This window comes from Gadus chalcogrammus, chromosome 2 (genome assembly GCF_026213295.1).
Source record: "Gadus chalcogrammus isolate NIFS_2021 chromosome 2, NIFS_Gcha_1.0, whole genome shotgun sequence".
In the NCBI taxonomy this organism is placed as follows: Eukaryota; Metazoa; Chordata; class Actinopteri; order Gadiformes; family Gadidae; genus Gadus; species Gadus chalcogrammus.
Genome location: NC_079413.1, coordinates 21554224 through 21571499, shown reverse-complemented (window position 1 = coordinate 21571499; position 17276 = coordinate 21554224). Strand labels below are relative to the sequence as shown.

At 42.7% G+C, this 17276-nt stretch overlaps 4 protein-coding genes across 4 annotated transcripts; 3 read left to right on the top strand and 1 right to left on the bottom strand.

Annotated features, from left to right (window-relative positions):
* The first annotated feature begins 1778 nt into the window (after positions 1–1778).
* LOC130399234 (histone H4) lies at positions 1779–2175 on the top strand. The gene has a single exon (XM_056604973.1). It carries the CDS (start codon positions 1804–1806, stop codon positions 2113–2115), a length of 312 nt encoding a protein of 103 aa, XP_056460948.1. The 5' UTR covers positions 1779–1803; the 3' UTR covers positions 2116–2175.
* Positions 2176–2862: 687 nt separating this feature from the next.
* On the top strand, positions 2863–3907 carry LOC130399186 (histone H2B 1/2-like). Its single transcript, XM_056604969.1, has one exon. The coding sequence runs from the start codon at positions 2895–2897 to the stop codon at positions 3270–3272; it is 378 nt and encodes a 125-aa protein (XP_056460944.1). The 5' UTR covers positions 2863–2894; the 3' UTR covers positions 3273–3907.
* A 1866-nt stretch (positions 3908–5773) lies between these two features.
* Positions 5774–7887, top strand: LOC130399363 (transcription elongation factor 1 homolog). The gene is made up of 4 exons (XM_056604981.1): positions 5774–5884; positions 6418–6550; positions 6642–6712; positions 6933–7887. The coding sequence occupies exons 2-4, from the start codon at positions 6435–6437 to the stop codon at positions 6995–6997; spliced, it is 252 nt and encodes an 83-aa protein (XP_056460956.1). The 5' UTR covers positions 5774–5884; positions 6418–6434; the 3' UTR covers positions 6998–7887.
* A 2164-nt stretch (positions 7888–10051) lies between these two features.
* On the bottom strand, positions 10052–17276 carry LOC130398821 (calponin-1-like). The gene is made up of 7 exons (XM_056604946.1): positions 17038–17276; positions 13802–13923; positions 13103–13169; positions 12465–12602; positions 11772–11888; positions 10800–10946; positions 10052–10329 (listed from the first exon to the last, which is right to left on the bottom strand). The coding sequence occupies exons 1-7, from the start codon at positions 17095–17097 to the stop codon at positions 10087–10089; spliced, it is 894 nt and encodes a 297-aa protein (XP_056460921.1). The 5' UTR covers positions 17098–17276; the 3' UTR covers positions 10052–10086.

The window sequence follows — 17276 nt, the reverse complement described above, 5'->3', positions numbered from 1 at the left end:
AGTCAATACATTTCCTCCTCTACGTGTTTCAGGAATGTTCTTGCATTAGGCCTATAGCCTACCGTAAAGACCCGATAACCTCCTTCCACGCCATATTTTATTTTTACGCATTGTAGAATTGTTAAGCAGTCACATGAGAACATCCAGTACGATCTACTTTCCGTACATTCCGTACAAGTACTGTGGAGTTGTGCGAGGAAAACCTCGGGAGAACACAACTTGTGGCCCTCCCTAAACCTTCTTTTCCCATCGGCAACAGCAAATGTATACAACAGCAAACTAACCCATACGTTGTTTGTGAAATTAAATTAATTATTTAATTGCCAGGAAGTTGGGAATTCATCAATAAAAGTCTACACCACAAAATATGGGGACCCCACTTTTTCAGACGAATTTCCAGGCCACAGAAAATAACTCATCGTCAATACAGTAGATGGCTGGCAGTGAGGGGACATCTGCGTATCAAACCATTTGGAATGCAAATGTAAAAGAAAGTGATAGGCTAATAATAGTTAGCAGTAGGAAAAGTAATAGTATGCCTAATAGGAAAATATTTGAGCAACTGACGATACTGTCAATTTGGCTGATCTATTCTAATCGTTGGTGCGTTTACTTTCAAACAGACACATTTAGAAACTTTTTAGATTGCAATATTATTTATTTTACAGATAAACCCTTAGACAGATGAATGGAAAAACCTTTCCACGTTCCAAGGCTGTTTCATTTTACGTGACCAAAAATTGGTGAATATACGTTCCCAGTTCATACGGTTCCTCTACGTCACGTTTTCTGGAACGCCGCCATTTGCACGACCGATCTCGCCTAGTATGGCCGCCCACACCGCTCATCTGAATGTTGGAGAGAGACAGATATATCTGGGGACATTTTTTGATTTTAGGCTCCGATCCTTATTTTTTACCCCCATTTTTTTTTTGTCCATTAGTATCGGCTTCAAGCTTGCCTCAAATCAATTTTCATGACATATGTATTTATTTAGTCCACAACCCCTCCCCATACAGTGGAGATATCTTGAAAGCGTTCAAGAGCACTTATGCCAACCAATATGATGTGGCTGGATGGGCGAAGGACGCTAAAGTGAGGCACTTGGCCACCAATAATCTTTTTCTGATAATGGCAAAGTTAGGTAGGCTACTATCTATTTGTGACTTCTTGTGAACAGTTTGTGGTGGGTTACTATCATTGATCGTTGAAATCAGTCAAATCATAGACGATAATTTCGCCGGGGACGCTTGGGACGAGTTTTTTTCAAGATTCATTTTGTACCCACAACAAAACCCGATTTGAATTATTATGGATTATTTTGGACAATGAATGAGGTATTAATACCAATACTCTTTGGCTGGGACGCTGTCAACATTGGTATGGAGCAGAACATAGTGGGTCACAAAGGCTATGTCAACGTTTTTTGTATGCATTTTATTCATTAGTAAGCTACATGGATATGCCATCTTTCAGAACCTTCCATTACCTGCACTAAAGAGAATAAAAGAGCGCATCCTCATTGTTTGATTGTGGTCGTAGGTGTTGTTGTTGTTGCTGAGTTACCACTGAAACCAATGGGTCAGTGGGTGGGATCGGTCGTCAAAATGGCGGCGCCAAGCTACAATGACGTCACCTGAACCAAACAAATAGAAATTTGAAATAGCCTATAGGATTCTTAGAAGCATCTGAGGACCTGAGGGAGACTAAAGGCGGAATCTCCAGTACAGGCCCCTCCCAGGTCCTCAACAAACCTTTATTAACGACAGTGCGCACCATCGTCGCCACATCAACCGATTCAACATGTCTGGACGCGGTAAGGGAGGAAAGGGACTCGGAAAAGGAGGCGCCAAGCGTCACCGTAAAGTTCTCCGTGATAACATCCAGGGAATCACCAAGCCCGCCATCCGCCGTCTGGCTCGTCGTGGCGGTGTGAAGCGAATCTCCGGACTCATCTACGAGGAGACCCGCGGTGTCCTCAAGGTGTTCCTGGAGAACGTGATCCGTGATGCCGTCACCTACACCGAGCACGCCAAGAGGAAGACCGTCACTGCCATGGATGTTGTCTATGCCCTGAAGAGGCAGGGCCGTACTCTGTACGGTTTCGGCGGTTAAACCAGTCTCTCACCCACTGACCCCAAAGGCTCTTTTAAGAGCCACACAAATGCACCTAAAAGCTTCCTACTAAACTGATGAACTAGCCCTCTGTAACGAGTTACAATACTGCTGCGATTAATTTTATTGTTTGCTATTTTATTAATGCTAAATGTCGGACTCACGGTGCATCTCAAAAAGTCTAATATCCCACTGAAAGAGGCCTTTTACTTCCTAGAACATATAACCTGGTATGTAGGCCTATAGGCTACCTCCAAACTTTAATCTACTTTTGCTTTAAAGGGAAAGTTACACTACAATTTAAAAAATAAATAAAAATAAAATTCGCCCGCGCCGTCAATTTGTTGCTCGACACTGACGTAATTCTAGTCAGAAAATAGATAAACGAATACGTTAACTGCTTCATATCTAAGTCTACCTCATAAGCTTGGGTACTAGTACATTGTTTGAGGCATTTTACATGCGTGACTGTATATGATTTGCTTAACGTTCATGTAGTGATGATTTTGTATGGAATAGGAATATTAAACTATTCCGAAGAGATCAGTTAGAAAAGTATAAATTAACACGTTTTATTGAAAGAAACTAAGAAGTTATGCTGCTAGGTATGGTGCCAGTAAGATAATTATACTGCAGATATTATTCGAACCGATAGCTGACGCTTATGGTCTTGTATCCTAGCCAATCACACTGATGCACGGCCCCTTATTGATTTGCATGCGCCTCCTATAAAGACGGCAGTGGAACGTTGTCCATTCAATCGACACTCGACAGACATCATGCCTGCTGACGTTGCCAAACCCGCTCCCAAGAAGGGCTCCAAGAAAGCCGTCTCCAAGACCGCAGTCAAGGGCGGCAAGAAGCGCCGAAAGACCAGGAAGGAGAGCTATGCCATCTACGTGTATAAGGTGCTGAAGCAGGTCCACCCCGATACCGGCATCTCCTCCAAGGCGATGGGAATCATGAACTCCTTCGTCAACGACATCTTTGAGCGCATCGCTGGTGAGGCTTCTCGCCTTGCTCACTACAACAAGCGCTCCACCATCACCTCCAGGGAGATCCAGACCGCCGTCCGCCTCCTGCTCCCCGGTGAGCTGGCCAAGCACGCCGTGTCTGAGGGCACGAAGGCTGTGACCAAGTACACCAGCTCCAAGTAGACTCTACCACTTGATCTCAAACAAACGGTCCTTTTAAGGACCACCCAACAATACTACAAGAGCTCTCCTTTTTTTTGTATTATTCAAACAGATTAATATCTGAAGCCTTGCGCAACTTTATCAAGCCTGCGAGGAAAAAACTGTTTGTAAAACATGAGCTGAGAAGTGACTTTAGCATTTCATGGTATAGGCCTACCTCAAACTTGATTATACATTATCCTTCATGACCACAACTTTAAAATATTCTATGATCTTTAATTCGTACCTTTTTAAAAAGCATAATACGATTTATATGCAATGTCAAACAATTTCTAAACTTTCGTTTAACAATAGAACTATAGGCCTGTATTAAGTTCTTAGTGAAGCCAAAGGGATGGCCACACGAAGACGTCATGATGCTCAAATGTTTTTTTTCACGTTTGGTAAATTAATATCCACACTTTTCAGAACTGCATGTCAAACACAAACTTGTCCTTACTCATTTGTGGATCTCGTTGCGTTAAGTCCTGTGTGCCGCAGGTGATCTGGGAAACGTGGCTGCGATCATAGCTTACACCTATATAGTTTATGCTCAGTGATTAAGTAGTTTACAGAACAGTATAGTTTTTGTAAAGGCTATACATTTAACATTTTTTGACATTCAGCAAAAATGTATGTTATTAAAATACCTGAATGTGTGTCAAATGTCTTGTTAAGACCTTTTATGAATTCTGTGTGCATTAGAGCAACAAAATATTATATAAAAAGTGATTTTGTTATTTTAATATGAAAGTTGTAATTTAGTGAATTTTTCAAATTGACTTCATGATTCAGTTGGTATGTGTAATAGCTTTCAGAGAGTATAAATTATAATTTGAAGGAATCCTTCTCTAATACCGGCCAGTATACAGCTAACGAGGTGGATATGGTTGACTGGTGTTCCTTCACTCCACCCTCCCCCCAAAAGGGACATCATGACAGCTCCTTTCTACGATGGCAATCTTCATCGGGGACTGTTTAGTTACAGAGTAGGTTACGTAGGATGAGTTTGGTGTAGATTAAATAGGCTTTATATATATATATATGTAATATATATCAACAAGAGTTAATAACCCAGACTATGGAACCTTTATTTCAAGGTCACACATGTTTTAAATAATATATGTTTAAAAATTGTTACACTATTTTATTTACTTTATGTTAGAAATGATCGCGCATGACATGAAAAAGTGATGTTTATTCAATTCTCAGTATGTAAAAAAGACTTCATTACTAATATAACTAGGCTAGGCTCGTAGTGTCAATTGAACTGCTACAACTGTAATGTCAGGCAAAACAAGACTCAGAGTAAGATTAGGATTATTTTCCAATGCAACCACAACCCATCACATAACTCTTCAACTGCTAGAGCACTGCATGCTCTATAACTGGTTCTATGAAAAAACTGAACTATCTACATCAAAAATATGTAGGCTAAATAAATAATCAACAGTCTACTTATAGATAATAAATATAATAACAGAAATATGTCCCAACATATTATTGTAGTGCTGTATAATAACATAACCAGGTAGAGATAATGAATAAACTGGAATTATATTGTGAATAGGCACAAGCCTGCATTTTGTGGTAAAGGACTGGCGTATGTGATGCATGAGTATACTGGAATGGCCAACAGTATCCAGCTGCAGCACTGGAGCTGGGGCCTGTGGCTTTTGCGTCACAGTCGGCCCCTTAGCTGCCCCCGTCGACAATTCATAGCAGTGTGCCCATGTGCTGATAAACGGAATACAAGAAAAAAGTAATAATGTTCATCAGTGCAAGTCCACTCGGTCATTTGACATTGTATTCCTGAGATATACGTATCAAGTGTCGTAAACAGCTAAAGAAGCACCCAGCACTGGCAGTGGAAACCTCGGTAGAAGGCTGCAGACAATCTCAAAATATGGCAGGTGTCACTATTGGCAGGCACATGCCTATTGTGGTGCTTCTATAGTTCAATCTCCACATCTGCAGTGTCAACATTGTTCATCAAAGCACCAAACACCTCTTTTAGCCCTCCTTTCGTGTGGCTCACCCTATAGGCATGGCATCTTTACCATTCCTCCCTCTTGCACATAAAATACCAAGCTAATCCAACATTAACAATGTCACGATTAAGCACCATGAAATCAAATGTTGATCTTGCAATGATCTTTTGCCAAGCAGCGAGGTACTTATCTATATGTTAGCGCATGAATATGAGATGGTCCACGAAGGGTCTTGATGACTATTCAGGGGTCCATCTAAAGACAAAGGTCAGAAACAACTTCAATGGACAAGCAACTCTTTCAACATGGTGGCATGAGTTTAGAATGTTTGGTTTACCTGACAAAGTGTGAAACCCAACCGAACCAAATGTTAATATGAGAAAGTATCAACTCCACCACTAAATTGGACAGTATACCGAACTAGAAGGCCTCCAATCCCTTTGTTGGACTGCATTATGGCTTTATGGTCTCTCTATGGTGCCCACTGCCAGGATAGGGTTAACTCCTGGCACCCAGCGTTCATCCAATCAGATTAACTCTGGCGGCTGCATCCGGAACCACTTGAATGAACCAGAGCATCATTCACTGCAAGACGTTTTTCTGGTAATACAGTACATTTACATTATTTCCCGTTCTTGTAAACGTATACGGTCCGAGAACATGTACGTTAGGCATGCGGTACAACGGTCTATCCACGCAGGGGTTTCACTTGGATGATTTTACACGAACCGCCGGGCTGTTGTGGCGCAAAACAACTAGCTGAGCAGCTAGCATTGTAGACCAGCACCGCTAGCTTTGTTGTGTTCTCTCACCCAACATTTGGAAGAGGTTATTTAAACATGAATCGATGGTCACATACGACACCTCTCGCGTCGACGTATTTGATGTACACGCCGGCTACATGTCTCGTTTGATATAAACGTTAGATGGGCATAATAACCAGATGTGTTGCACATCGTGTGTGCGAACATGATGCACCTCACGTATGTGATGGACTTTTATTTTGAAAGTTCATAAATGTAACAGAGCTGAGTAGTTTTCACATTGGATAGATTGCGTGTGATCTTTTGTTGTCGATTATGTCTGGATTTCTTTTTTTAGGTATGAAAAAAGTTTGATCCAACTTCTCCCCACAGATAGTGAGCAGTTCAGCATGGGACGCAGAAAGTCGAAGAGGAAGCCGCCACCCAAGAAGAAGCTGACTGGGAACCTGGACACCCAGTTCACCTGCCCCTTCTGTAACCACGAGAAGTCCTGCGATGTCAAAATGTGAGTATCCTGTCTGCGTCCGCATGGCATGGTAGACGGGTTTGATCCGGATTTATTGATTATTAATTCGAGATTGCTCTCTTGTGTGCAGGGAACGGACTCGAAATACGGGAATCATATCATGCACAGTCTGCTTGGAGGAGTTCCAGACCCCTATTACTTGTATCCTTTCAATATCATTCAATTGGTCAAACTGTTCTTAAAGTACGTTAAAATAACCATAACATGTCACAGAGGGATAGAGCCACTACACAACTCTACATCTAACAAATGTTTAAAGGAAAATGTTAAGTGTAACGTCAATGTGCATGTAAAGTAATGGACTCTGTGGTCTGTTGTCTGATCTGTCGGTTTGACTGATCCTTGATCCTTATTGGTTCAGACCTTTCGGAAGCAGTGGACGTGTACAGCGATTGGATCGATGCTTGTGAAGCAGCCAATCAGTAGCAGTGGTTTCCAGTGACACACTTACCCTTGCAAACATTCCACTTGACTCATTTGTCGACCCAGCAACCATGGTTCCTTTTATATCACTTGTTTAGTTGTATCTTTTTTAGCTTTGAGAAGCTCCAAACATTTATCTGGCAGGGTGAGTGGTCGGGCTAACCGTCTAAAGGGATCATGTTATGTTTATATCACACAATGTGGACCTTGCAACATCCTTACCTTTGTATCCTGTCCATTTGGGTCGAGTCATCTGTGTAGTTTTTCCTTATCGATCCAGGGGTGAAACAATTGTGTTCATTCCTCAGTGAGTAGGAGGTATTTGGGTTTCATGTTGTACGAGGTATACAAATGCTAACACTCTCCGAACTACTTTGATGTCATTTGTTTTATCCCTATGGCCCATTCCGTTATATCTTTAGCATAGATTAGTGCTTCATATTTTTACTCCATCAAGTGTTATTCTGAATTTTATTTTGTACTTTTATGTTGTGTTAATTTTGCCTGTATGGAAGATTACAATCATGCCATTTGTATGAGAAACGTAACTCTGAGAATAAAATTTGGAGGCTAAACTTTGAAGTCTGTTTTAGTTTGGGTAATTATCCATAAGATAACATTTCGTAATTTGATTAAAACCTACATGTTTACTTTATGGGAAATCTCCCTTTGCTGGCTGCCTGTAGCAGTCTTCATCGTGTGTACATTGTAGATATAGGTGTTCACGGTGGTCTCTAGGTCTGCACCCACCCATATCGCATCATGGAAAACATTCCCAGTCAGACTCTTCTCATGAGTGGAAACATCCAGATACCGACTACATTATCCCTCCCCTTCTTCAGGAGTCTTCTGTGTACCCTCGTCTTCCTCGGTTTGCTCATATCTTCTCTTGAATTTTAAATGTGGATTATACTGCCAAATCAACGATCAGTGATGCAATGCAACAATATTATCTGCCATCTTAAACCGTGCAAGAAAGATCATACCGTGTTTAAAGATTTAGGAGAACCCAGTGTACCCAAGATTTGGTCATTTGGATGAGTTAATGCTCTGCCGAGTGTGCACATTGGAGTGCAATTTTATGATCAAACCGCATGGTGGCAGTAAGTGAACGTTTTATAAATTAAAACTGCAGCGGAGGTATTTATTTTGTAGCGGCAGCCTATAAGACATTTACTCACATTTGCTTACATTTATTCAGATGTGCTTTTAATTATCAATATGCATCTGAAGCGTCCATCGATTGGTAGAATCATGTTACCATACATGCTGGGTACTTTTCCTTATGATGTCATCATATTGGCTTAATTTAAGTTCTTATCGATACCTAAAAACTGCTTAGAATTAATGCGTTTTGAATTAGTTGAACAAAACTAAATCGGATGATTTGCAATAATCACAAATTCACAATTACATATTTTCAAGCTCATTTATTTAATCAGTCTTTCACCTGTTGTAAAGTTAATCAGTTTTACCCGTTGTTCAATTCATCAGACTCCTCAAGTCTCCTTAATAACACATTCCGTTTCCTGTAATCTGTATTAAACTTCAAAATACTGTTTTAATGATTGCCGAGTCTCGTGTTACTTTTAAATACAAAAATAAAATAAAAATATTTAGCGATGGTTGAAGGGCCCCTATTTTTCAGCCAGCTGTTGACTAGGCATAATAAACCCGGAATCAACGATAATTTACTATGAATAGATCACAGTCCCATGTTTAATTGATCCATCTGTAATCCAAATTGATGCAACATTTCTGTTCTAGCACTATTTTCTCCTTATCGTATTGTAGTTTGGTAATGCTATGATCTGAGCTCTGGCTGTGTGCTGCCAACTGTCTCAGTAGTCTATATCGTCTCAGCCATTGTCCTTAGACAACATAAGCAATTAGCAACAAAAAAAAAACATGAAATGATTGAAGTTACAAAAACATGCACATCGCATTCATGTATTATGAGGCAAAGCACGATTGCCTAAATTATGTGCTAAATGCAAAATCATGTCACATTTATATTAAAAAGTTAAATGGCCGAAGTTTTATTTGATTTTGACATTAAAACGTATTGTTGGAAATGCAATTCTGCCATGGCCATGGTTACCGTGGTCGGCGATACAGCTTTTAGCACTCTATAAAACAATACATTCAGTACATCCGGTGGGTTGGCGTCATGCCAGACATGAACTTTCCATACGACAAGCTAACTTCTACTACATACACTGTGGGACGGGGGTCAAAGTTCGGCTTGCAGACTGGCGGTGAAGCTCTGTGGCGTCGGGGTCGGCAGTCTTCCGAGCGCAGAAGAAGAGTTGGAAACACGCGGCACTTCAGGACAGTGGACATATAACGGAAAGGGAAAGAACACAGCGGTGTTCTTTCCGAACCATGGATCCCGTAGACCTAGCTGAAGACCCTCTCATCTTTCTCTACCGTCTAACACAGGGTTAGCCACTGCCTTCAAACTAACAGCTTCTGGGCAGGCGTGAGGAGAATATTAACGTGCTGTATTGCGTGTGAGGCCTGTAGCGTCACCCCCTTGTTGTCATGTGACCAGAGGTTAAAGCCGAGCGCTGGCTCTTAGGGGTCAGAGGTCAATAGCACCGAGTCGGTCTCTTGTGTCCGTTAACGGAATCTCTTCTTCGTCGTTGTCATGGTACCGCCGCAAAACTCCAATTAAATAGCTTTAATAAAATAAAAACAACTCTAGAAATACAGTCAATAAATAGGAAATTATATTTAATCATCACTTTTTTTAGGGGTAAACCCTTAAACTTTGTCAAAGAGAAAGAATACATGGTGTGTATGAAAACATTTGTTTGTAGCTAAATTTAAAGTGATATAAGAACTTCCTACGATGAGGCCTTATGGTTTAAAAGCAGCCACTCGAAGGTGGTGCTGGCGGGATCACTATCGCTAGGGGCAACCACGGTCTGGGAGCGGGAGGAAACCAGTCACAAATACGAGTCTGCGGTCGTCGTTGTCGTTTGGAGTCGAGTTGGAGTCGAGGCAACCGGAGGGGGAGGGGGGGGGGGGGATGAGGCGGGCGGGGTGGGAGTCTGTCCTTAGGGGTGGGGGGGGGGGGTCTGTGTTTCCTATTCAGAGTACTGGTTGTAGGCGTCGAAGTCGCCCTGGCCGTTGTAGGGGTCCTGCTCGGTGGGGTTGGTGCAGTACTTGTTGTCACACACCTGGCGGGGCTGGCCGTACGAGGTCATGCCGCGCTGGGACGCCCGCTTGTTGGTGCCCATCTGCAGGGACACCGTGCTGGAGTCGCAGGTCTCCAGGTCCAGCTTCTTGTCGAAGATCAGCCTCCTGGTGCCAGGGGCCGTCATACCGGCCTGGGGGGCGGAGCCACGACGGGGGGACGGAAGAAAATAACCATTTTGTGAATGATGTACTTTTTTTTTTTACATTCTTTCTTCCATTCCATCTTCCTGCTGTTCAGGGAGACACAAAATCAACTCTGTGTCCGCAGATAGGATCCCAGAAAAGTTGAACCATTGTTCTTGGATTTGTGTTTTCCTAATAGCACCAATGATGGTCCAACTTAAACAGATTTGTTTAGAGGTAAGCTACAAGTAATACATGTTGAAGTTTAGGTAAGGATTATCAGAGACAGAGAAGAACACGAAGGTAGAGGTGGAGAGACAGAAAGGCAAGAGAAATGGACATCAAAAGTTCAATTAATGCCCATTTATATAATTATTATTATTTAAATCTAGAGAACATTTCTCATGCCCAAACGTCAGGTCTAAGAATATATAAAGCAAAGGCATGCACGTTTGATACTAGTCCTGTGTCCTCTCACCTGATTGGCTCCCTTGTTGGTGCCCATCTGCAGGCTGATGGTGGATTGGTCAAGAGGGTTTTCCATGCCGATCTTGGAGTCAAACAGCAGGCGCCTGGCTCCGTAGGAGGTCATGCCCTTCTGGCTGGCTAGCTTGTTGGTGCCCATCTGATCAACAGGGAGAAGAGAGGGCAGACGTTAGGATTGGACCTGAGGTTTGAGGGTTGGGGCGGTGTTGCTTTATCTCTTCTTGCCGGGTCCCCGAACGGTCAAAAAAAAAGGGCTGCCCTCCCCCATTCTCCTAAAAGTTCCCATCATTCTTTGTAAAAAAAAACAAACAGGCATTACTCCTTCAACTTAAATGAATGAAAGAATGAACTTATAATTTTCTCTATGCATCCCACGTAAGGTATTTAATGACAGTCCTTATTGCTGTCATCTTGTAGAGAAAAGGCATTTTTATGTATTTTATTTTATGTCTATACAACATTACAAGGGTGCGCAAGGGCAGTAAATGGATCAATCTTGGTTCATGCCGCCTGGTGCAATTTTAAGCGCATATTATGCACTTTACACGACTATAAAGTTTGGCACTTTGTTGCACACATGAGGTTAATAATTTATAAACAGCTCATGCGTACAACACATTTCTAATAGTTAGGTCTGCCTCTGATTTGTTTTTATAAAGTGTGTCACTTCAATTCCATTCCATCTTCCTGCTGTTCAGGGAGATACAAAATCAACTCTGTGTCCGCAGATAAGATCCCAGAAAAGTTGAATAATTGTTTTCAAAAGAGCACCAATGATGGTCCAACTTTAACAGATTTGTTTACAGGTAAGCTATAAGTAATACGAGTTGAAGTTTAGCTAAGAATTATCTATCCTTTATTGGTATTCCCATCACAACAACTGTTCCGGTGGTTATTCTCTTGATGCACTGCTTTCCCCCTTAAGCCCAACATGGGAGGTGGAGGACGGCCATGTGAAGCTCACCTGCAGGCCGATGATGTTGCGTCCCTCCTTCAGCTTCTCTGGGGCGAAGCGGCGGTGCGTGGCCTCGATGTACTTCACCCCCATGTCGTTCTTAGTGTGGAAGCCCTTGGACTGAGCCTGGGGGTAGGAGAGTTGGAGATGGATAGAACATTATCGAGATATATAAAGCGCAGGGTTTCACAAGAGGTGGGAAGCACTCTTTCACAGGTGGACCATTTATGCACATTTTTATGACTGTTGCTTGCAGCCTGTTCTATACACAGAGAGAGAATTAAGTTTAGAATATTTAGGCAGCTGCCTAAACTGTAAAGTGCTTCGGGAAAACCTTAGACTTACGATGTTTGACATTGTAAACGCATAGCATTTTTAGAGTGCATGATTCCATAATAACATATTTTCTTCAGTTTCTATCTGTTTATTATACCAAAGGTTCACAATCAATAATAAGTTTCAACTTTTGCTTAGCATTTGCTCCACTAGAAACAGCTAGCTTAGGTTCTCTTTAACAGAGAGAGAGAGGATATAAAGTTGAAGGAGAATGAGAGAGAATGGTCAAATATAAACTGGTACGTCTCATGGTTTTGTGTTTTTTTTGTTATGCAATGCAGCTGTATAACGTAGTAATCATGCCTGGAATACCTGCAGGAGCGTAAACATGAATGAAGAAACAGAACTCTAAACAAGTGCTCTCACCACGCCAGCAAGGGTGATCAAGGTGCTTTGGACCTGGGTGTGGTTTGTGTTCTCAAACAGATCATTGGCCTCAAAGAGATCGTGCAGCTTCAGACCGTACTTTGTGATGGCACGGACAAAGTTACCGATGTTCTCCAGCTGAAACACACAACCGTAGAAATGAGCATTTAAACGTTAGCGCTCAGAGTTTAAAACCAAACGCATTGTTTTTCATTATTGTAACCAATCCATACATCCTACAAACAAAAAGGTAACGATATGATACACTATTCCTGTACTTGGCAACATTGACACACATTCTGAGTTGGGCCACATGTTGATAGGCCAGCTCCACTCTGGAATGTAAACCATCGCCCAGACACAAACACATAAATAGGGCAGCTTGCTCTCCCCACCTTCACACTGCTCTGTGTGCTTCAGGAAGCCTCTCATCCTCGACACAAAGGGACATAACAGCTCCTTTTAAGGTAGGTCCAGTCTTAACAAACTGGGCCAGCTACAACGAGGTAGGGCAGTCTTAACGAGGTAACAACCCAGTCATAACAGGCAGGTCTGTCTCACTGAATTAGGCCAGTAGCCAAGGTGAAGGCCAGCCACGGGGAAGCATGGATACCTAACTGTAGTATTGTATGACTTACCTGGTGCCAGTTTTGAGTGGAGTTGTTGATCTTTCTCACCGAGCCAGGTTGGAGTGTGTTGATGAGTCTGTCGAGAAACAAACGCATTCATTTAATATAGACCAATACAAATACCCAAGATAAGGAAACATATCCTAATTTACCATTTTTTTTGTTTTGGTAAGAAATACAACCAAAACAAGACAATAAGATAATTTTAAGCATTCATTTATTGTCATTAATGTGCTGATGATCACAAACAGAGTCAACGTCCCCTTCAGTAACAGAAGTGGATCGGGCCAGTGATTGGCTCATTACCGAGTCTAGGAGGAACTGGATATAGATTATATCCATCTATTGTCGTTAAAGGGGACATATTATAGCCCCAGGTGAGCGTGTGATTAGCCGTTACAAGCCATTTGGAAAATCGGCCTCTTATGCCATCACAAGTGGGCGTGTGTCCACCTAGATGTATGGCGGATAGATGAGCAACGTTTGCTATAGTCCACTGGGTAGGCTGGGAGACTGATCTATCCAGCACACACCTAGGTGGACACGCCAACTTGTAATGTCAGAAGAGGCAGACCTTCAAAACGGCTTGTAACGACTTATCACACCTGGTGGTATAACATGTCCCCTTTTGGCTTTAATGCTCTATAGTTCAGAAGGAGGTACTCCCGGGATACTATGGTAATACTCGTACATTACACCGGTACTCACTCGCACAGTATGACGCCGTCCTTCAGACTCTCCATGAAGGGGTCTGGGACCGGCTTGCCGACGACATCTTGGATCCAGCGGCGCAGCTCCTCCTCCTTCTGGAGGTCGTACTTCCCTGCCAACTGGAGATCCAGAGATCCGTCAGAACAACAGCGCCTGGATATCTGTGCTCCCATTTCATGTCCCCGTCGCGGAGGTCCACAAACAACCTCTTAGTTTCACCCAGTCTCCATGAGTCCACTCATATTGTACTCCGTTTATTTATTTATTAGACACCTCCAAAGTGACTTACAGTGAGTACAGAGACAGGCCATTAAGGAGCATATATATTTGTTAGATATTTAATACAAAGGCAGGTAATTAAGGAGCAGGTAGGGGTTTGACAGTGAGTACAGAGACAGGCCATTAAGGAGCAGGTAGGGGTTAAGCAGTGAATACAAAGAGCAGTCATTAAGGAGCAGTTAGGGGTACGACAGTTTGGCGTACATGCCTAACCCCTAAAATATGTTGACTGAAGCGCATGTGCTTCCTTTAACTGGAAAATAGTTTGCTAGACTAGTTATTAGTAAACCATAATCATTTTAGTTTAGCACAACACATTATCATGATATTATAACATTGAGGATGGACCTCAGTCCACAACAATCGCTCGGTGTAACAGTGAATATGGAAGTCCTCCCTGGGAAGACAACACAATAATAATAATAATACACATGTATTTATGTATATTTTATGATTCATGATGAAGTTGAGAGGAGAGCGGCCTGGGGACATTCTTGAGTGGGAGTCTCGCACTTCTCTCTCCATGCGTATCCTCACTCGCACACCCACACAGCTCTGATATTTTACATTCTGGCATGGAGTCTCTTGTTCTCTCACTCTATCTCTCCATCCTCCCAAGGCTCTCATTCTATTTAGCTTTCTTTCCCTCCTCCTCCCTTTCCATCCTGACCCCCATCTCTCCCTCTGGCCAATACAAACAGGTTCTTTAGAACCAAAACGGCTCTAGAAGTCATCACACCAAAATTGGGAGAAAATCTCTCACTCTCTCTCTCTCTCTCTTGCTCTCTCGCTCTCTCTCACTCTCTCACTCTCTCTCAAAAGTCAGCATATTACTTTTTTTTTTACATTGCTATGTTGCTCCACTTAATACTCATGTAAGAGAGACTTGGGTCAAAAGAAGCTCATTGTTCATTCGTCTGCCTCTCAGCCACTAGCAGGCAGGTGGTAGGAGGTGCGTTGCTTCTGTTGTGTACAGGTAGACGCAGACATTGGGAATCGAGCCATTGATCTGAGCGTCTCGTTTTACTTTGGCATTTGATGTCATATTTTGTGAAGTGTTTTTGAGCATTTACAAAAGCACGATATACATCAAGAGACGTATCAAATGTATTATTATATTATTATTACAAGTATTATTATAATCTATCTGAATCTTGAGCCACAGTTATAGAGCCGTTCCTCTGACCTCTCCCACAGCGCACTAGGAGGCCAGAGGATGAGAGTGAGGGAGAGAGCCCTCCAGGATAAATCTGGACCCAAGTGGTTCAGTAAGAAGCTAAAGAATGCAACGACCGGTGGCTTTGTACCTCCTGGTTCTAAATCTCTCCATATGGGTGCCACTGCCATGGCCTAATGGTCTAAACAGTAACAGTCATTAGACGTAGGGTAGGAAAGTCGAGTGGGTACTAGGGCACTCTCCAACTTCCATCCCGACTCGCACAGGGAACTGTAGAGGCCTCCTAGGGTGAAACGTCCAAACCAAACCGGCTCCTTAGTAAACTAGTTAATAGCTAACTCACCAAACACACGGTAGTGTGCATCCCTGTTGGCTCTGTGGCAGGTAGGCATGTCCTCATAACATCCCATGAAGATGTAGCAGAAACATTTAGTACAGGATCATACAATTAGGGCCCCAAAACTTCATCAAATAAATACAAATGAATCAGTGCCAATACTGAGTGAGTTTGTTCCCAGATAAGGAAAGCAGTGGAGTTATTCTAGTCTCTCTGATGGACGGTGCGGTCTGCGTGCGGATGGCTCAGCTTCAAACTGCCATCTTTAGCATCCACCTGCGTTCTGTCAGCGCGGCGTTCCGCAGGAGCGCGGTCTGTCTGCGCCAAACGGGAATGTAAACTGTTTGGAATACGAGGTTGCGTCGCGCGCTAGGGGACGGGGTCTCTGCTCCTTAAAAGGACGTGATGGGATGCACCTGACGGATGTCATGCTAGCGCTAGCCACACGGGACAGCCCATTCGTTACAATGTTAGCGATGCAGCCTCAACTTTACGTTCAATCGTGTCGGGGTTTTCTTCTTCCAAAACTAAACCATAGTTATAAACAAAACGAAACAATATTTTGAAATATGTGATAAGTCGCATGTTGTTATAGATTAACATTTAAGCATAGGCCCATAATAAGGTAGGCCTATTGAATAACTATAGATACAAATGTTGTAATGTACAATGTTAATTGGAAGACTGGTACCTTGAAATAAAAATGAAACAAGAAACAAGTGGGGGCTAAATCCCACTGCATTCCATTGCTGAACATAAACACACTCACAGGAAAACATGTATGCTTTCAGCCTGGGCAGGCCTGATTAGTAATGTCTGTGTTTATGAGGCCTACTATTCCAGCTTCGAAGAGAGATGATACAGTTCGGGGAGCAGACGCCATGCTGTGTTGACAATAAGGATGATTTGAATAGCTCCACTACTGGCTGACCTTAGGTCTGAAAACTGACCGGGCTCTGTCTCCATTCCCTCGCGGTTCAGCATACTGGCGTTTCTGTTTTGCGTTTCAGAGAATTAAACCCCTCTAAAAAAATGTGAATACGCCCTATATAGGCGTCTGAAAAAAACGGATGTCCGTTGACAATACTGGCCATGATACATCTGTGAGGGCCGTGGATGATGGAGACACGGTTGAAAAGGTCAATTTTTCATTATAGCCTATAGCACGGCCTCTTATTGTGAAACCATATCACGCATGCTTTCCACAGGCACACATGTGTACCCTTTTTAAACAAGCATTCAAATGTGGTAAATTCGAATCCCCAATCGATTTAATGAGGTTTCATCTAGCAGGTTAATTCGACTTTGTGGGACAATCTTATCCAGTTGTCAGGTGTCAACCTTCAGCATCCTTTACCTGCTCCTTGCAGCCCTCGCAGCTCAGTGGAAAACACCCTAAGCACACAACACACATGTTTCCAAACGCAAAAGGACTCTTACCTTGCTCTTGACTTCGGCTGAAAGTCCGAATGATGGTCCGCTCCTGAAATGTTGTGACATGATGCGATCTGACTATTTACAATTTAGAGAGCTGGTCACTGATGCTGCAGCTGGACACGTCTTCAGACACTGGCACGGAGTCCCCGCTGTTCAGATCGGGAGAAATCCAATATTGCAGAAGGGTAAGGACTTTGGTTTGAGCCTGCTCTGTTGTGGCTTTTGGACAACTTTCCGACACT